General features: G+C 49.0%; 1 protein-coding gene across 1 annotated transcript in view; it reads right to left on the reverse strand.

Moving 5' to 3' along the window:
* Positions 1–20959, reverse strand: part of LOC140408707 (sodium-dependent organic anion transporter-like) — a 102770-nt gene that overhangs the window by 38212 nt on the left and 43599 nt on the right. Inside the window, exon 2 of the mRNA XM_072496293.1 lies at positions 15901–16049. Coding sequence (XP_072352394.1) covers positions 15901–16049 — 149 coding nt within the window. The remainder of the gene's footprint in view (positions 1–15900; positions 16050–20959) is intronic.

Genomic DNA, 20959 nt, shown 5'->3' on the forward strand with positions numbered 1-20959 from the left:
GGGAAGATATGAATAAGTAAGAAAAGATATTACATTTTATTTCCCCCAAAGGTGGCAGCCATAATGACAACATAAAGGGTTCTATATCCTGGGAGAGGGAAACTTCAGGGCAGGATAAGGACAATAGGAAAAGATGAAAGAGTAAAAGTATATTTAAAGAGAGGTTGGGAGCTGTGTGTTGCGGAGTGGCTATATAAGACCTCCTGCAGTGTGCTCTGTGCTGAGAGAGAGCTGTGAAAAGAAGCAAAGTAAGCAGTTTCAAGCAATCCAGAAAAGTGGCTGTTCTTTCAGAAAGCAGGGTGTTATTCTAAAGTCTTGAATTGCTACAGCTGAGTGGGAGAGAAGTGGAAGCCCTGTGATGCCTCTTTCCTACAGTAACCATGGTGGGTGCCTTGTGGTAATATTACTGGATTTTTTTTTTAAAGGTGAAATATCAATAAGGACTGTTTCCTAAATGGGTGCTTATTTGTGAGTCTAACCAAGTGTGAGACGTTTGGAGGAAGTTCCGTAAGATTAACGTGTAATCTTGTGCGTTTAAGTTTTCTCTTCTTTTGGTAATAAACGTTTTTGTTTTCTATTTAAAATCTCCAAAATTGCATTGGAATGTGTGGCTCCTGACTTCAGTACACATATCTTCAAATTGAAAGCAGTCCTGATAGATTGCCAAGTTTCCCTTTTGGATTTGGTCACCAAGGCACTCAGGGACCCTCAGAGGGCACTGTGGGAGGGGGGTGGGGGTGGCGGGGGGGAGGTGACTTCATAGGAAGGCTGTGATCTAATTGACTAAGAGGGAATCTGCTAACTTTGAATCTGTGTCTGTATTAAATTTGAATCTGTGTTAAATTACTGGTTAGTCAATAATTAATTAATTAATTAGAACTAGAAATGTGGATTAGTGGGATGCAGTGCTTCAATTGCCAGATGTGGGAGATTTGTGATGCTGCAGGCATTCTGGACAACTACATCTGCAAGAAGTGTACCCAATTGCAGCTCCTCACAGACTGTGTGGTTTGGTTGGATGCACTTAGGAGCATGCAGGCAGTGGAGGGCGTCATAGATAGAGGTTTTAGAGATGTAGCTACATCCAAAGTGCTGGCAGACAGATGGGTGACCACTAGAAGGGGCAGGTAGTCAATGCAGAGATTTCCTGTGGCTATCCCCCTCTCTAACAGGTATACTGTCTTGGATACTGTTGTGGGGGATAGCCTATCAGGGGGAAACAACAGCAGCCAGAACAGTGGCAGCACAACTGCTCTGTTGCTCAGCAGAGAAGGGCAAAGTGCAGGAAAGCAATAGTTATAGGGGACTCTGGAGTAAGGGGCACAGATAGGTGCTTCTGTGGAAGTGAAAGAGACTCCAGGATGGTATGTTGCCTTCCTGGTTCCAGGGTCAAGGAAGTCACTGAACACAGGACATCCTGAAGGGGGACGGTGAACAGCCAGAGGTCGTAGTACACATAGATATGAACGACATAGGCAGGAAGAGTGATGAGGTCCTGCAGAAGGAGTTCAGGGATTTAGGCAGTAAGCTAAAAAGCAGAACCTCTAGGGTTGTAATCTCAGGATTACTCCCTGTGTCACATGTCAGTGAGGCTAGAAATAGGAGGATAGTGCAACTAAACACGTGGCTAAACTGGTGGTGTAGGAGGGAGGGTTTCAGATATCTGGACCATTGGGATCTCTTCCGGGGCAGGTGGGACCTGTACAAGAAGGATGGGTTCCACTTAAACTGGAGGGGCGGAAGTATCATTACTGGTTCAGGAAAATATTCTAGCCATTCTGTGGGAGGACACCACGGAGTGCTCATACAATGAGGCAATCTGGGTAGAGCTCAGGAATAGGAAGAGGCAATCACAATGTTGGGCGTTTATTACAGGCCCCCCAACTGCCAGTGAGAGATAGAGGAGCAGATAGGTAGAGAGATTTTGGATAGGTGCAAAACAAACAGGGTTCTTGTGGTAGGGGAGTTAACTTCTCCTATATTAACTGGGACTTGGGCTAGGGGCTTGGATGGGGCAGAGTTTGTAAGGTGCATCCATGAGGGCCTCTTGATGTAATATGTAGATAGTTCTATGAGGGAAGGGGTAGTACTGGACCTGGTTTTGGGGAATCAGCCTGGACAGGTGGTTGTGGTTTCAGTAGGAGAACATTTTGGGAGTAGTGACCACAAATCCGTAAGTTTTAGGGTACTTTTGGATAGGGTTACGATGCTAAACTGGGGAAAGGTAAATTACGATAACATTAGACAGGAATTGAAGAATTTGGATTGGGTGCAGCTGTTGGAAGGTAAATCAACATCGGATATGTGGGAGTCTTTCAAGCGAGTTGATTAGGATTCAGGAAAGTCACGTTCCTGAGAGAACGAAGGATACGTAGGGGAAGTTTAGCCTTGGATAACGAGGGATATTGTGAACTTCGTCAAAAAGAAAAAGGAGGCTTTTGTACGGTCTAGAAGGGAGGGGACAGGCAAGACCATTGAGTATAAAGAAAGTAGGATGGTACTGAAGCGGGACATTAGAAGGGCTAGGAGGGGTCATGAAATGTCCTTGGCAAGTAGGATTAAGGTGAATCCCAAAGCTTTTTATTCATCTGTAAAAAGCAAGAGGGTGGCCAGGGAAAAGATTGGACCACTTAAGAACAGTGGGGGGAATCTGTGTTGAGCAGAGGAAATGGGCGAGGTACTAAATAAGTACTTTGCATCAGTGTTCACCAAAGAAAAGGACTTTGTGGAAGATGATTCTTGGGCAGGGTGTGTGGACAGTCTGGGACATATTGACATCAAAAAGGAGGAGGTATTGGTGTTTTAAAAGATATTAAGGTAGATAAGTCTCCTGGGCCGGATGGCATTTACCCCAGAATACTGAGGGAAGCAAGGGAGAAAATTGCTGGGACCTTAACTGACATCTTTGTATCCTCATTGGCTACAGGTGAGGACCCAAAGGACTGGAGATAGCTAATGTGGTACCGCTGTTTAAGGAAGGTAGCAGGGATATCCCAGGAAACTATAGGCCGGTGAGCCTCATGCCGGCAGTAGGTAAATTATTGGAGAGAATTCTCAGGGACAGGATTTATACCCATTTAGAAACAAATGGACTCATTAGCGATAGACAGCATGGTTTTGTGAAGGCAAGGTCGTGCCTCTCTAACTTGATCAAGTTTTTTGAGGAGGTGACAAAGATGATTGATGAGGGGAGGGCAGCGGATGTTGTTTACACGGACTTCAGTAAAGCCTTTGACAAGGTGCCTCATGGCAGACTGGTACAAAAGGTGGAGTCACATGGGTACAGAGGTAAGACGGCAAGATGGACACAGAACTGGCTCGGTCACAGAAGGCAGAGGGTAGTAATAGAAGGGTGTTTTTATGAATGGAAAGGTGTGACTAGTGCTGTTCTACGGGGATCTCTCCCTGAAAAGAGTTCTGACTGTTCCGGTAGCCCAAAGACCACCATGAGTGGGCATGGCTCTATCCTCATTCCCACAGCCTTGGACATAGCCTTGAAGAAGGCGGTCCAGTACCCGCCAAGTCTGGGACAAGACCAGAACATGTGAGTGTGGTTGGCCGGGCGTCCCTGGCACCGTTCACATTTGTCTTCCACCTTCGGGAAGAACGCACTCATGCGTGATCTTGTCAAGTGCGTCCTGTGCACATCTTTCAGCTGTGTTAGGTTCAGCCCTGCGCATGAGACGGTGGAGTTTGCCCTATACAATGCTTGGCTCGAGATCCTCCCCCTATCTCCATCATGCCTGGCTTACTCCCATTTCTTGTCTCATGTCTTATCCAGTGGTGCCGTACCTCCGTTAGCAGCTGTCCGTACATGTCAGCGCAGTTACCATCCCCCAGTTACTGTCCCCGAGAGGACTGCCCAGTAGTGAGTGTCCTGGTAACTGGGGGAGCATTGCTGTCTCTTTGCGGCGGAAGTTCCTTAATTGTATACATCGCAGCGCCTTCCCTTTTGGGAGCTGAAGCTTGTCCGTCAGTTTCTCAAGGGTCGCTACTCCGCCAGGGTAAATGTATGGTGCTTGCAGATGGGGGCCATTGTTACCAGTCCAAAGTGGTGCCTGAGTTGGTTCCACATTCGCCGTGTGGCCACCACCACTGGGCTTCTTGAGTACTTGGCTGGGGAAATGAGAGTGGGGCCGTGGTCGGTGCCGGAATGACATTCCTGTACAGGAGATCTACTCTGTTCTTACCCATTCTGCTCCCGGCTCCTTGACACATCCCCATACTCTTTCTGCGGTGGCTGCCCAGTGGTTGAGTTGAAGGTTTGGAAGGGCCATCCTCCTATGTTCCTCCTTTTCTGTAGGATTCTCTTGCAGATCCTATGGCTCTTCCTTGCTCCCGCCACTCACACACACACACCCAAACGCCATGATCGACATGTCAACTTTGGTGAAAGCGGCCTTGGGGATGAATACTGGGAGGGATCTGAACAGGAATAGGAACCTGTGCAGCACGTTCATTTTCATTGTCTGTACTATCCCCGGCACGGTAGCACAGTGGTTAGCAAGGTTGCTTCACAGCGCCAGGGACCCGGGTTCGATTCCCGGTTTGGGTCACTATCTGTGTGGAGTCTGCACGTTCTCCCCATGTCTGCGTAGATTTCCTCTGGGTACTCTGATTTCCTCCCACAAGTCTCGATAGACGTGCTTGTTAAGTGAATTGGACATTGTGAATTCTCCCTCAGTGTACCCAAACAGGTGCTGGAGTTTGGTGACGAGGGGCTTTTCACAGTAACTTCATTGCAGTGTTAATGTAAGCCTACTTGTGACAATAAAGATTATTATTATATCGAGGTTTACAGAAAGCATTTGACAAAGTACCACATAAAAAGAAACAGGAGGGTCAGTGTCCACATGGATTGTTAAAACCTGGCTCAAGTACAGAAAAAAACAGTGATAATAAATGGTTGTTTTTCAGACTGGAGGATGGTAGAAATGTTATTCCCCGTGGCTCAATGCTAAGAACATTGCTTTTATACATATATGATTTAGTTACTGGAATACAGAGTAAGATTTGAAAATCTGTCACTTACACCAAACTTGCAAGCGTGACTGACAATGGGGATGATACCAATTGGGTGTAACAGGACAAGGAAAGTCTAGCAGAATGGGCAGATAAGAGACAGATTAATTTAATGCAGAGAAGTGTGAGATAACGCATTTTGGCAAAAGGGATAGGGAGAAACAACATTGATTTACTGGAACAGTTCTAAAGAGAGGATCGAGAAAGACAGACCTGGAGTTCATTGCATTGATCTTTGAAGGTGGTCGGACATTTGAGAATAGTTGGCAAAGTATTTGGGATCTTGGGCTTCTGAAATAGGGGTATTTAGTACAAAACAGAAAGGTTATGTTGAACTTTTATAAAACTCTGGTTCGGCCACAACTATGCCAGCTCTGGTCATTAGAATTCAGGAAGAAAGTGAGTGTTGTTGAGAAGAGATTTAGCAGGTTGACACCTGGGATGAGGGATTTTAACGACAAGTTTAGGTTGGAGGAGCTGCGATTGTTCTTGGACCAGATGATGTTGAGGGGAGATTTTCTAGAGGTGTGCAAGATTATGACAAGTAAAGATAAGATGGACAACAAAAAAGCTGTTCCCGGGACGACCAGCGATGGCGGTGATGTGAGTGGACACAGGGTGGCTCGTGCTTGAAGGCGTTCGTTCTGGCCCCTTTTACGGGAACTTTGGGAAATTTCGGTGGAAAAGTTGTGTGGACAGTGGAGGGGGATTAGTTCTCCCCTGGATGGGCATGCCTGAGGTTTACCAAACTCGACGCACCTCCGTGTGAAAACTCAGGTGAGGTTTAGGAAGAGGTAGGTGGGCAAGTGTTCCAGTTGCGATTTGACTCCAAGTCGAGGGGTCGCCATACTGTTGAACAAGAAAACGGGGGCAAGGGGGTACGGGACCCGGGGTGGGGGGGGAGGGTGCGGGGGAGGAGGTTTGTGATTACAAGTGGGTGCCAGTGGGGACTCCAGTGGTGTGGCGAATGTTTATGCGATTTAATAGGACAATGTCAGATTCATGGGGCGAAATTCTCCGGAAACGGCGCGATGTCCGTCGACTGGCGCCCAAAACGGCGCAAATCAGTCGGGCATCGCGCCGCCCCAAAGGTGCGGAATGCTCCGCATCTTTGGGAGCCGAGCCCCAACCTTAAGGGGCTAGGCCCGCGCCGGACGAATTTCCGCCCCGCCAGCTGCCAGAAAAGGCCTTTGGTGCCCCGCCAGCTGGCGCGGAAATGACATCTCCGGGCGGCGCATGCGCGGGAGCATTAGCGGCCGCTGACGGCATTCCCGCGCATGCGCAGTGGAGGGAGTCTCTTCCACCTCTGCCATGGTGGAGACCGTGGCGGAGGCGGAAGGGAAAGAGTGCCCCCACGGCACAGGCCCGCCCGCGGATCGGTGGGCCCCGATCGCGGGCCAGACCACCGTGGGGGCACCCCCCGGGGCCAGATCGACCCGCGCCCCCCCCAGGACCCTGGAACCCGCCCGCGCCGCCTTGTCCCGCCGGTAAGGTAGGTGGTTTAATCTACGCCGGCGGGACAGGCATTTTAGCGGCGTGACTCCGGCCCATCCGGGCCGGAGAATCGCGCGGGGGGGCCCGCCAACCGGCGCGGCGCGATTCCCGCCCCCGCCTAATATCCGGTGCCAGAGACTTTGGCAACCGGTGGGGGCGGGATTCACGCCAGCCCCCGGCGATTCTCCGACCCGGCGGGGGGGTCGGAGAATCTCGCCTATGAAGAGGCTATTAGGGGCGATCCAGGATTTGGACTCTCACCAACTGATTATGGCGGGATTTTAATTGTGTATTGGAACCGAGAGTGGACAAGTCAAACACTAAATCGATTGGGAGGTCAGGAATGGCGTAAGAGCTGAGAGGGTTTATGGAGAGGATGGGAATGGTGGATCTGTGGAGGATTGGGCACCCAGGAGAGAAGGAGTACTCCTCCTTCTCGAATGTGTATAGAGTATATTCCCGGACTGACTTTTTTGTGGTGAGCTGGGCAGTGCTGATGGGGGTAGAAGGTGCAGAATATGTGGGAATAGTGATTTTGGACCCTGCCCTGCACTATCTAGATGTGAGCACTCATTCTGGTCAGGCACAGAGGCCGGGGTGGAGGTTGGATTCGGGGCTTTTGTAAACAAGGAGTTCTGTGGGAAGGTGGCAGTGACGATTAAGAATTATGTTGGCCTTAATCAGAATGGGGAGGTATCGGCAGCCACGTTTTGGGAGGCCTTGAAGGCGGTGGTCTGGGGTGGGGGGGGTGGGGGGATAAATTATTTTGTTCAAGGTTGATGATGGGATGGCGAAGTGGGTCAGTTGCGGAGGGTGCGCGGGGCTGGGAGGTGGGTATGGTTATGAAGAAGAGTCACATGCTGGTCCACCAGGTACTCCAACAAGCAGCAGTGAGGGAAATTGTTCAGGTGAAGATGGACGGAGGGGGGACGTGGTGTCAGATCTGGAGAAGATAAATGAGATGTTCAGGGGATGGGTGGTGCATTGGCATGATGCAATTGGGTGAGACACCGGAGCCGATGGCTTCCTGGCGGAATTTTGTAAGCAGTTCCTGATGGAATTGGCCTCCCACCTTTTGGGCATGTTTAGTGAAGTGGGGAAACGGGGGAGTTGCCGGCTATGTTGGCACAGGCGTCGATTTTGCTGATCCTGATAAAGGGGAAGGATCTATTGGAGTGCAGGTCCTATAGGCCCATCTTTCTGCTGAATACGGATGTGAAAGTCCTGGCAAAAGTATTGGTGAGAAGGTTGGAGGCGTGTGTGCCGGAGGTCTCGGAGGATCAAACAGAGTTTGTGAAGGGCAGGCACCTCTCTAGTAATATTAGCAGGTTGTTGAATGTAATTATGACGCTGTCTGGGGGGGGTGGGGGGGTTGGGGGAGTGGTGCTATTGTTCACGTTGGTGATGGCACCTCGGGCTTCGGCTGAGTGTCTGGGGATTGTGAGGAGGGCAGGGAGCACCGGGTGTAATTGTATGCCGAAGACCTGTTGCTGTTCGGGACGGGCCCGTTAGAAAGCATGGGCTGAATTATGGGCTTACTGGCGAGGTTTGGGGCATTTTCAGGCTATAAATTGAATGTGGGAAAAAATGAGGTGTTCCCGGTGAATGCAGCGGGCGTGTGGGGAGGGGGGTGGTGGGACGGACAGACACCTGGGTGCATTGCCATTTAAGGTGGTAAGGGAGCAGTTCTGGTACCTGGGGATTCAGGTAACACATGAGTGGGCCACGATGCATTGGTGGAATTTGGCAGGGTTAGTGGAGGAGGTTATGGGAAATCTTAAAAGGTGGGATACGCTGCACCTGACATTGACGGGAAGGGTGCAGGTGGTGAAGATGAACAGATTGCCAAGATTCCTGTTCGTGTTTGTCCTTCCCGATTTTCCTCCGCAAGGCCTTTCTTTGGAAGATGGAAGTGCCAATTTGTGTGGGCAGGGAAGGTGCCGAGGGTGAAGAGGGCTTTGTTATGAAGGCAGAGGCGGGAAAGGGGGCTGACGCTCTTGAATTTGTTGCACTAATTTTGGGCAGTGAATATGGAGAAGGTGAGACAAAGGTGGGAGGGGGAGGGGCAGATTGGTCAGGTTAGAGGAGGAGTCTTACAAGGGTACGAGCTTGAGGGCTCTGGTGACAGCCTCCCTGCCGTTCACCCTCAGGAAGTATACAAGGAGTCCGGTGGAGGAGTCGTCTATAAAAATTTCGATCCAGCTGAGGAAGCATTTTAACTGGGGTACATGTTGGTGATGACTCCTCTGTGTGGGAATCCTAGGTTTATGCCAGGGAATGGATGCGATGTATAGGACATGATGGGAGGAGGGATTAGTAAGGGTCAGGGACATGTTTTTGGAGAGGAGGCAGAATGGTGCTGCAGTGGTTAGCACTGCTGCCTATGGCGCTGAGGACCTTGGTTTGATTCCGACCCCGGATAACTGTCCATATGGAGTTTACACATTCTCCCCATGACTGCATGGATTTCACCCTCACAACCCAAAGATGTGCAGTGTAGGTGGATTGGCCATGCTAAATTTCCCCTTAATTGGAAAACAAAATTGGGTTCTCTAAATTTGAAAAAATGTTTTCAGAGGGGAAGTTCACTGGGCTAGAGAATCTGTGGGTGAGGTTCGAGCTACCAAGGGAGAATGAGTTTAGATATTGACACGTGTGGGGATTTGCTCGCAAGGAGCTGCCTTTGTTCCCTCGGGTTCCAGAGTATACACTTTTGGAGAAGATGTTGCTCCCGGATGAGGGGAGATGCGAGGAGTGGGGATATATATGGGTAGTTGGGAGAGCCAGGCACAGCCTTAGTGAAGTAGATAAAGAGGAAATAGGAGGAAGAGTTGGGAAGGGAGATAGGATGGGGACTGTGGTGCGAAGAAGTGTGCCGGGTGAACTCAACCGCCATCTGCGCAAGGATGAACCTTATACAATTTAAGATGGTGCACAGGGTCCACATGATTCGGGCTCAGATGAGTGGATTTTTTCCGGAGGTAGTGGACAGGTGCAAGAGGTGTGGGTGGGGCTAGCAAACCATGCCCATATGTTCTGAGGATGTGAGGAGTTGCATAACTTTTGTGAGGCAGTGTTCAGGAACTTATTGAGGATTGCAAGAGATGAGATGAAGCCGGACCCTATGGTGGCGATTGTTGGGGTGTCGGAGGTGCCAGAGCTGCTGGAGGGGAAGGGGGCCGATGTCATGGCCTTCGCCTCTCTGATTGCCTGGCGTGGATACTTTTGAATTGGAGGTCGGCCATGCCGCCGGGGGTTGCAGCATGGTTGGGAGGCTTGTATGTTTCTCAGGTTGGAGAAAATCAAATTTGTCCTAAAGTGGTCGGTGGAGGCCATTCATGGCTATATTTGAGGAGCTGTTTGTCACGGGGGAGGGGGGAGTAAATGGAGAAAAATTGTACAAACTGTATACTCTGTTGGATGTTAGGGTTGTGTTATTGTGTTGAATATGTTTGGAATAAAATATCTTTTTTTTAAAAGCTGTTTCCAATACTTGATGGTACAAGGATGAGGAGATTCAAGGTTTTGGGCCATGTTGCAGGGGGAAGATCGTAGAATCCCTACAGTAGAGAAGGAGGTCATTCAGCTTAATGGGTCTGCATCGACCATCTGATAGAGTTCCCCACTAAGGCACAATTCCCCACCCCAATTCCATAACCCCATCTAACCAGACAAGGAGGGGCAATTTATCATGGCCAAGCCACCTAACCTGCACGTCTTTGGACTGTGGGAGGAAACCGTTTAGCACCCGGAGGAAACACACATATACACACACAGTCACCCAAGGTCGGAATCGAACCTGGGTCCCTGGAGCTGTGAGGCAGCAGTGCTAACCACTGTGCTGACTTCTTGAACTTCTGCAGTCCCTGTGGTGGAGGTACAGCCACTGTAAGGGAGTTCTGGGTTTTTGACTCAGCAATATAGCCCCAAGTCACGATGATCTGTGGTCTTGAGGGAACCTTGTTGTGGGTGGTGTTCCCATCTGTCTGTCGCTCTTGTTTTTCAGGTGGTAGAGGTTGCAAGCTTGGAAGGTGCTGTCAGTGGAGCCTTTGTGAGTTGCTGCAGTGCATCTTGTAGATGGGACACACTGGGGCACACTGCTGCCACTATGCATTGATGATGGCGGGGGTGGATGCTGAAGGTGGTGGACATAGGCGCCAATTAAGTGGACTACTTTGACCTCGATGCTGTCATACTTCTTGAGTTTTGTTCCAGCTGCACTCATCTCAGCAAACCAAGGTCTCGCCGGTGTAAATCCCATTTTGGAGCTCCCGTAGGATTTAGTGGCCATTATGGGATTTACGCATGTGGCTAGTATGGCCGCTAGATCACAGCCAACATGGCTGCTAGATCGCGGCCATAGTGTACCTGCCTCTCCATACCCTTCCCATTTATATTTTATTACATAGTTTCCTAAGGCCACAAAGAAGTCCACACCGAGCAATTCAAAAAAACTTAATTTATTTACAATAACTATTATATACATCACACGGCAGATTCCAACTGGGTCTGCCTTGCCGGTGACAAACAAGCTGGCTTTATATACCATACAACTGTACATTGTTTAGAAGTCCCCTGCCCCCTTAATGGGGCAGCTCATATTCCGCAAAGTTCATGGGAAGTTAATTGATCCCACCCAGTAAAATACTTGTGTGTTATAACATTCCTCCCCCCAAATGCGAAGAATCCTCTGACATCTGCTGAGAAGGAGGGCAGCGGACTATCTTCACATCTGACTGGGCATTGCACACTCCAGGCGCCGGATAGGCGTCATGAATCTGGAAGGCGAACGCTGCTTCCGACTGGAACGTCGCAGTGGATGCTCCGCTGGTGGCTGCTGTGGTATTGAAAACTTTTACGAAGCATTTGTCGCCTGGACAGAATGTGATCAAGGTGCTTTTGCATGATCCGACCTTGGAATTTTACTCGATAATGATCAACGCTCTTGCAGCTCCTGGTTGTGGTGCATATTTCCACCTATGTCAGGGAAAATCACACGAGGGTGGGTTCACAGCCGGCGCCCCATCACCCTTTCAGCCAGGACGCCCCGAGTCACTGTGTATGGGGTGGCCCTATGGCAAAATAAGAAACGAGCCAGCCTTGTGTTCACCGATTCGGAAGATCTTGAGACCTCTTTTGAACGTCTGCACCTCCTGCTCCGCCAAACTATGAGTTGATTCCCCTCCCCTCCATCCACACTCCCCCAAGAAACAAAGAAACAGAAAAAAGGTGCTCTCACCCTTGATGCCCCCCAAATATCCAGCCACCAAACCCACCAAAAGGGAAAGAAATGGGATGAGGCAGGGGTGTCTGCTCCTCCCGTTGCTTTTTGCCTTGGGTATAGAGCCATTGGCAATGGCGGTTAGAGCAATGAAGGACTGGAGAAGGATTGTGCAGGGAGGAGGGGGTGTCGAGCAAACTTTTTACTGTACGCAGATGACCTGTTGTTATATATTTCGGGCCCATTGGGGGATTTGGGGGATCTTGGATAAAGAAAACACCTCACACTGACTCAAAGGTTCAATGTCATCTTTCTCCTGCCAGTCCATTGTCCCTCAAAAAATCCAACGCCTCCTTTGGCGTATCAAAATAATATTCTCGGTTCTGGAAAGTCACCCAGAGGCGGGCCGGGTACAGCACTCCAAACCTCACCCTCTTATTGAAGAGGGCGGTTACACCCGGCCCTCCTCTCCGGCAGTTCTGCACCCAGGTCCTGGTACCTTCACACCTCGTTCCCCTCCCAGGTGCATCTCCTCGTCTGCCGCGCCCACCGAAGAATTTTCTCTTGCCGAAGAAGCAGTGTAACAGCACCACCATCGCCAGGTCCTCCACCTTCTCCTTCAGCCTCTTTTGGGTTATCCGCATCACCCCCAATTCGGCCACCAATGAGGCGAGTGATTCCTCATGCTCCCCCACCGCCTCCTCCACTTTCTGGATCACCCGGCCCTGGGACTCCAACCTCTGCTCCACTCTCACAATCTCTGCTTTGAGCGGCTCCACCCCTTTGGCCAGGTCCTCCAGGGCTTCCCTTCTCTGCTGGCTAAACTTATCATTTAAAAAGTCCACCAGCTGCTCCGTTGACCATTGGGTGGGAAGAACAAGCCCTTTGCCCTCCCCATCTTAACCTGTGGCGCACTCTCCTGCTCCAACAACTCCCTTCTTCTCGACCCACTCTTAGTTTGTGGATTCATCCGCTAGCCACACAGAGGAGTTACACCTTCTCCTGGCACTCCTACACCTCTTCCGTCCAAAGATTTCCCCCCTCAGACAGGGAAAGGACTGAAAGATTCCACCTTGAGCTGGAGCTACCAAATGTGCCACCGTTCACTCCATGGCCGCCACCAGAAGCCCACTTGCTGTAATAATTAACAAGTTCTAAACATTAATCAAGCTCTGTGGCATCTGTTGGGCTGAGGGCCTGCTGAATGGCACCTTTTTGGCGACGGGGTGTAAATCTTTGCGTTCCACCTGGTAACCGAGATAGACCACCTCCCTTACATGGAAGCCACATTTCACCCACTGCAAATGGACACCATACACGGTGAACCATTTCAGCACTGCTTCAAGGTTGTCCAGGTGCTCTTGATCAGTTACTGCTATGACCAGCACATCATCTGCGTGTGCCATCACACACGGCAACCCTCACAGGATATTAGAATCCTTACAGTGCAGAAGGAGGCCATTCGGCCCATCGAGTCTGCACCGACCCTCTGAAAAAGCACCCAACCTAGGCCCACGCCACAGCTCCATCCCTGTAACCCCACCTAAACTGCACATCTCTGGACTATCGGAGGAAACCGGAATATCTGGAGGAAATCCACGCAGACACAGGGAAAACTTGCAAACTCCACGTAGATAGACACCCAAGGCTGGAATTGAACCTAGGTCCTTCGTGCTGTGAGGCAGCAGTGCTAACCATTCCATATTCTCCATTGCCCGTGGAAATATAGCACATGCAGAGGACACACCAAAAGGCAGCCGGGTGTATTTGTAAAGGCCGCTGTGTGTATTGATTACAACATAGTTCACAGAAAAATACAGTGAAGAAAAGGCCCTTCGGCCCCTCGAGTCTGCACCACCATGAAAGGCACCTGATCTATGGGGCTGGTTGAGCACAATGGGGCTGGTTTAGCACAGGGCTAAATAGCTGGCTTTTAAAGCAGGCCAAGCAGGCCAGCAGCACGGGTTCAATCCCCCTGCCAGCCTCCCCAAACAGGTGCCGGAATGTGGTGACTAAGGGCTTTTCACAGTAACTTCATTTGAAGCCTACTTGTGACAATAAGCGATTTTCATTTCATTTCATTTCATCTGCCAATCCTAATCCTATTGGCCAGCACTTACTTGGCCCATAGCCTCGAAAACTAAGAATTGCCAAGTGCTCATCCAGATACTTTTTAAAGGGTGTGAGGCAACCCGCCTCTACCACCCTCCCAGGTAGTGCGTTCCAGACCATCTTAGAACATACAGTGCAGAAGGAGGCCATTCAGCCCATCAAGTTTGCACCGACCCACTTAAGACCTCACATCCACCCTAACCCTGTAACCCAATAACCCCTCCCAACTTTGTTTTTGGTCACTAAGGGCAATTTATCATGGCCAATCCACCTAACCTGCATGTTTTTGGACTGTGGGAGGGAACCGGAGCACCCGGAGGAAGCCCACACAGACACGGGGAGAACGTGCATACTCCGCACAGACAGTGACCCAGCAGGGAATCAAACCTGGGACCCTAGCGCTGTGAAGCCACAGTGCTATCCACTTGTGCTACCATGCTGCCCCACGGGCAGCCTCTGGGTAAAAGTTTTTTTCCTCAACTCCCAGGAGGCCACATCAAACTCGAGTTGTGAATATGCGTGGCACATATCGAGTTTAGTGAACGAGCGTCTAACCACCAACTTCGCATAAAGGTCTTCAATGCTTCAATCTTCATGGGGTAGTGATTCAACCTTGAAGCCGTATTCACTGTCAGCTTATATTCCTAACATAACAGAACTGCTTTGTCTGATTTTAACACAGGCACCACGAGCGCTGCCCAATCTGAGAAAGTACAGGCCTGATGATACTCATCTAGCCGAAACTGAGTTCAGTTTCCACTTTTTCCAACAACCCATAGGGGACTTGGGCATGCCTTGAAATACCAAGATTGGGCTCCCAAGTTGACATGAATGTCAGCTATGGTCCTTTTTATCTTTCCCATTCCAGGTTTAAATACTTTAGGGTACTTGCCCAGCACAGTGCTTTGGCCCCGGATCCCATCTGGAGGATGCATTGGCAATTTAGCTGTATAAAGCTCAACCAATCACGGCCCAACAAGCCTGGGCACTGCCCCTGACCACACTAAGCGGGAGGCGCACCATTTGGTGTCCATAAATCACCAGAGTCATGGTGATATGTGAAATCTTCAATGACTCAGCAGTGTAAATGGCTAACCGAGCCTTGGTATCTGTCAGGACAGCCTTGCTGGGCCGAGCGGCGGGAATCTCATGGCAGTTTCCACTTGCTATCACGCTTAGGAATCTTCCCAGAGAATCGCACCCATAGTGTACCTCCCTCTCCAGTCGCTTCCCATTCATATTTTATTACATAGTGTACTTCCCTCCCCAGCCCCTTCCCATTTATACTGCTGAATGAATAAGTTAGGCTCTTCCAATAAGTTAAGCTGAAATCAATCGGGTTGAAGGTCTACCAAATGCATGTCACAGGACAGTGAGAGTAATGGCTAAAGAGGAGAAACCTCACACTATTCTTTTAAGCTTGTTTAATTTCTCAAAACCATTAAGGATTCTGCCTGCTCTTTAGAAGTAAAGAGTATTAGATTTCCTATCACACTAAAAAGACCTTAAGGAATGTGAAATTGCTGGTTTCCAACACAGATCCGGGCATTTAGCCAACACCATTTGGTGCCAAACATAGCTCCAAACCAGCCAAAGAAGCAGAGAAAATTGCATTGAGCTGATACAACATTAAATGATTTATGCCGACTTACAGTGAATCATTTCCAAACAATTCTGGTTAAATCCTGTCTGAATCCAATGGGACAAATTAATGAATACATCAAAACCAATTACATTCATTTTAGAATTAAAAACAAAATAAAAGTATGGGCAAATCTAAAGCTATTCATTCCCGCCCTCTCCCCTTTGATGGTTAATTATCCCCAGCACAGAGCAAGACATGGCTCAGATGTTTACAAAACCAACTGAAGCGTGGAGTCTCAAAATGCCCCAGCAGCCATCGAGGTCACTTAGCAAGTTGCCTGTCCCCAGCTCCTTGCCCCTTGCTGTTATCAATAAATTGTGCTGTTGTGCAATAAATAAATTAGAGCAACATGATTCCACGCCCCATAACATTTGATGAAGAAGAATGAATAAATATTTTTGATCACCTATCACTTTATAAGGCACTGTGATGTTGCTTGCGTGTGTTGCAATACTGGAATTGTTCGATTCTTGTGTCCAGGTCGTTGAGTAAATGTAAAGACTCAATGGCATGAAACCAATGGCCAGGATTGTGGAGCAGACAGTCATGGAGACACTGAAAAGAATAAAGTGGTTATTATTTTTAAAATAGGAAAATACTGATGATCAATCCCTGTTTAAGAATGTTGATTTAAAGAATATAAGGCTGGATTTTGTAGTGAGTAACTAACAAACAAAGTGATCATGCCCTACAGGCAGAGAATTGACCTTGAGATATTACCCATTTAAACGGATAGCTTGACACACAAGTGACCATCAGAATAACCATTAAGCGAATGAGTAAACAGACCTGTGTCATGTAACCAAGTTGTGTTAAAAAATATTAGGCTGCTGTTATGGGTCTGGACCAGAACCCCAATTTTTGTTAAAATCCCGGAATAGAACCCAGCTATTTGCTTTTGGTAAAACTGAGAGGGAATATTACTGCACCACAGGAGTAATAGCACCAACCAGTAGACAGCTTGTATTTTAAAACAAACTTTAATTTGGAAACAAAATTAGGCGTATTAGCAACAAAGAAATAGGTTTACAGTTAACAGTTACAGCACCTTAACTGCTTCCTGAAGACTGCTTCGACATTCCAATTAAGCAATTCCTTATATTTCAAGTACTACTTATGTATACACTGAACAACCAGGTTTTACTTGCTTATCTTGGTGCAGAGTCCTTGGAGAAAGAAAGCTTTCAGAACCGAGCTAAAAAGAATTCTGCTCAGTTTCGAATCCTGTTGGTAGCTGCCTTTTCGGACAGATCTGACATCTCCCATTAGCTATTTTATTACATTCAAAGCACACAGCATTCTTTTGATACAGGATGTGCCCTGACTTGTTTAGCCAGGGCCAAACATAAGGTGTGCGATTCAGCAGACATGAGTTAAAGTCTGCTGGATGGCAAGGTGTTTCTTGGCGCCTGCAGGGCTGAAAAACAACCCACTAAAATTCAATGGCACTTTGATGATTTTTTGGCCTCAGGGAGATTCTCTCTGCCAAGGCCGCATTTACAGGGATTTCCTGGTGGCGAGCTCAGCTGACGTTCTCCAGAAGGAAAGGCTCCTCGCGGATTGGGGCACCATTTTGGAAGGCTGCACTGTTCTTCCACCCCCACCTTTTAATCTCCACCCCCACCTTTTAACCTCCATCCCCCCAACCTCTGGAAGGTCCCCGGGAATCCGCGCTCACCCCCCCTCTACCCAGTAGGGCCCCCCCCCGGGCCCAATTCATGACAGTGCCACCCTGGCATGTGGGCACCCTGGCACTGCCAGCCTGGAGCCCTGTCAGTGCACCTGCCAGCCTGGCAATGCCATCCAGACACCCTGGTAGTGCCAGTATGGTGCCCAACTGCTTGCAGGAGAACCAAGGTGCCACCCAGCCCTTTCCCGACCACCTGGAGGTCTACAATGGCCTGGGAGATTCCCCAGGTGCCGTTGTAACTGGTCCACATTTGTGCGGACCAATACTAAACGGCGCCCTGGCGAGTTCTCAGGCATAGCTGTTGAGTCCCGAGTGCCAGATGAATCCGGTGAACGTATCTTTAAATGACCCATACAGCTCATTTAAAAATGCTGATTTGGGTCAATCCCAGTGAGGGCGAGATCTAAATCATGATGTCTCGCGAGATTCATTGAATCTTGTGAGATGTTTCGAGCATCACAAATCTCTCAAGATTCGTCCCAAAACAAAGTCGGGCATGACAAGATGGCTGAATGAATGCTAATACTTCACTTTTAGTCACTGCTCTAGCAGTCATACTGTCTGTGTGCATTTTAATCCATTAATAACATTATAAAGAACAAAGAACAATACAGCACAGGTAAAATATGACAATTTCTTATATTCATCACACTGGATTTTACAATCAGAGGCAAATGAATGGCATCCGCAGTTACTCTTAAATTAGTTTCTTGCAGCATCTCTCACATCAATCTACATTTCCTAATGGATAATTGCAAACATTTAAAATTCTAATCAAAAATTCAAAACAAGACTTCCGGGTGCGGCGATGACCAGCTGAGTCGCACGTTTCGGCAGCTCCCGGTGGAACGGACTTTTGGGCTCTTAATAAGAGCCCCAACGGCAATTTTAACGGCTAAAAGTACTGTGCGGTGAACCAGAAGGGAATCCCCCCTGGATACGGATGAAAAAAGGAGAGGAAGGTGGCCGGATTGAGGTGGATCCTTTAGAGCAGCGGCACGGAAGGCAAGCAAAAACCAAGATGGCGTCGGAAGGTGGCAGTTTAATATGGGGCCCTGAACAACACGGGTTTTTGAAACGCTGCGTGGAAGAACTCAAAAAGGAAATGAAGAAGGAGCTGTTGGCCCCGATATTACAGGTGATCGAAGGGCTAAAGGAGGAGCAAAAGACCCAGGAGCGGGAGCTTCGGGTCTTGAAGGCAAAGGCTGCCGAGAATGAGGACGACATAGAGGGCCTGGTGGTGAAGACGGAGATGCACGAGGCACACCATAAACGATGTGCGGAAAGGCTGGAGGCGCTGGAGAACAACGCGAGGAGGAACAACCTAAGGATTCTTGGTCTTCCTGAAGGTGCGGAGGGAGCGGACGTCGGGGCATATGTGAGCACGATGCTGCACTCGTTAATGGGAGCGGAGGCCCCGGCGGGTCCGCTGGAGGTGGAGGGAGAATATCGAGTGATGGCGCGAGGACCGAGAGCAGGAGAAATTCCTAGAGCCATAGTGGTGAGATTCCTCCGTTTTAAGGATAGAGAGATGGTCCTTAGATGGGCAAAGAAAACTCGGAGCAGTAAGTGGGAGAACGCGGTGATCCGCGTATACCAAGACTGGAGTGCGGAGGTGGCGAAAAGGAGGGCGAGCTTTAATCGGGCCAAGGCGGTGCTTCACAAAAAGAAGATAAAATTCGGAATGCTGCAACCGGCAAGACTGTGGGTCACATATCAAGGGAGGCACCACAACTTTGAGACGGCGGATGAGGCGTGGACTTTTATCGTGGAAGAAAAATTGGAATGAGCGGGTTATTTTTTTTTTAAAAGAACGTTCGAAACAAAGTGGTGGTGCGAGTATGGGGGCGAAAAGGGGGGTAAAAAGGAGGGGAAAAAGGGGGGAAAGAGGAGTATTATGTTATTAATCCTGCGATGTGGTAACTTTTCTCTCTTCCACAGGAGGTGGTGGGGGGAGGAAAGGAGGTGGAGGAGATGGGGCGTTGGCCATTGTGGGCGGGGCCAAGGGGAAGCGCGGGCTCGGTTCCCGCGCTATGATAATCATGGCGGGAATAGGGAAGCAGGAAGGAGGGGGCGTCGCACGGTGCGAGCCGAGGTCACGGGGGGAAGCCGAGGTCGGCCAGAGTTTGCTGACATCTGGGAGCAACATGGGGGGTGTAACTACGCTAGTGTGTCGAATTTGGTGCTTTTTGAGTGCTATAGTGAGAGTTTGGTGACCGAGGGAGTATAAGGCTTCATTTTTATCTAAAGTTTAGTCTTTCTTTTATTTAGTTAATTAACTTAAAAGTTGCTGTTTGATTTAGAAGAAGGTGAATTTTCAATCAGCTTTAAACAGGCTTCTACTTCTAGGCACTTGCAGCTGGAGCTTGTTAATTAGTTAATTGGATTAGGCCAGTTTTTCAGAGGCTAGATTCACAGTATAAAAGTGATCCCCTACAGTGCAGACTTTATTTGCACTGAGTGCTGAATTTGGTGCTTTTTGAGTGCTATAGTGAGAGTTTGGTGACCGAGGGAGTATAAGGCTTCATTTTTATCTAAAGTTTAGTCTTTCTTTTATTTAGTTAATTAACTTAAAAGTTGCTGTTTGATTTAGAAGAAGGTGAATTTTCAATCAGCTTTAAACAGGCTTCTACTTCTAGGCACTTGCAGCTGGAGCTTGTTAATTAGTTAATTGGATTAGGCCAGTTTTTCAGAGGCTAGATTCACAGTATAAAAGTGATCCCCTACAGTGCAGACTTTGTTTGCACTGAGTGCTGAATTTGGTGCTTTTTGAGTGCTATAGTGAGAGTTTGGTGACCGAGGGAGTGCTGAATTTGGTGCATTTGAGTGCGATAGTGAGAGTTTGGTGACCGAGGGAGTTAGGTGAGGAGGGAGTAAGGTGCTCCTTTCATTTTGTTTCCGACGTTTCCGCAAAGAGTGCGAAGAGAGCCAGGAGTTTACAAGAAGTGTAGCAGAGTCGGAGGGCGGAGATCTAGTTAGTCCACACAGCAGCTATATTCTGTAAGGTAAGAGGGGATGGAGGCTAGGCCAGTTACATGCTCCTCCTGTAGGATGTGGGTGGTGAGGGATACCACCGGTGTCCCCACTGACTATACCTGCGGGAAGTGCACCCAACTTCAGCTCCTCAAAGACCGTGTTAGGGAACTGGAGCTGAAGCTGGATGAACTTCGAATCATCCGGGAGGCAGAGGGGGTGATTGAGAAGAGTTACAGGGAGGTAACCACACCCAAGGTACAGGACAAGAATAGCTGGGTTACAGTCAGGGGGAAAAAAACAAACAGGCAGACAGTGTAGGGATCCCTCGTGGCCGTTCCCCTTCAAAACAAGTATACCGTTTTGGATGCTGTTGGGGGGGATGACCTACCGGGGGAAGGCCCGAGCGGCCAGGTCTCTGGCACTGAGTCTGGCTCTGGGGCTCAGAAGGGAAGGGGGGAGAATAGAAAAGCAATAGTTGTAGGAGATTCAATGGTTAGGGGAATAGATAGGAGATTCTGTGGTCGCGAGCGAGACTCCCGGAAGGTATGTTGCCTCCCGGGTGCCAGGGCCAGGGATGTCTCGGATCGTGTCTTCAGGATCCTTAAGGGGGAGGGGGAGCAGCCAGAAGTCGTGGTGCACATTGGTACCAACGACATAGGTAGGAAAAGGGGTGTGGAGGTAATAAACAAGTTTAGGGAGTTAGGCTGGAAGTTGAAAGCCAGGACAGACAGAGTTGTCATCTCTGGTTTGTTGCCGGTGCCACGTGATAGCGAGGCTAGGAATAGGGAGAGAGTGCAGT

This window comes from Scyliorhinus torazame, chromosome 3 (genome assembly GCF_047496885.1).
Source record: "Scyliorhinus torazame isolate Kashiwa2021f chromosome 3, sScyTor2.1, whole genome shotgun sequence".
In the NCBI taxonomy this organism is placed as follows: Eukaryota; Metazoa; Chordata; class Chondrichthyes; order Carcharhiniformes; family Scyliorhinidae; genus Scyliorhinus; species Scyliorhinus torazame.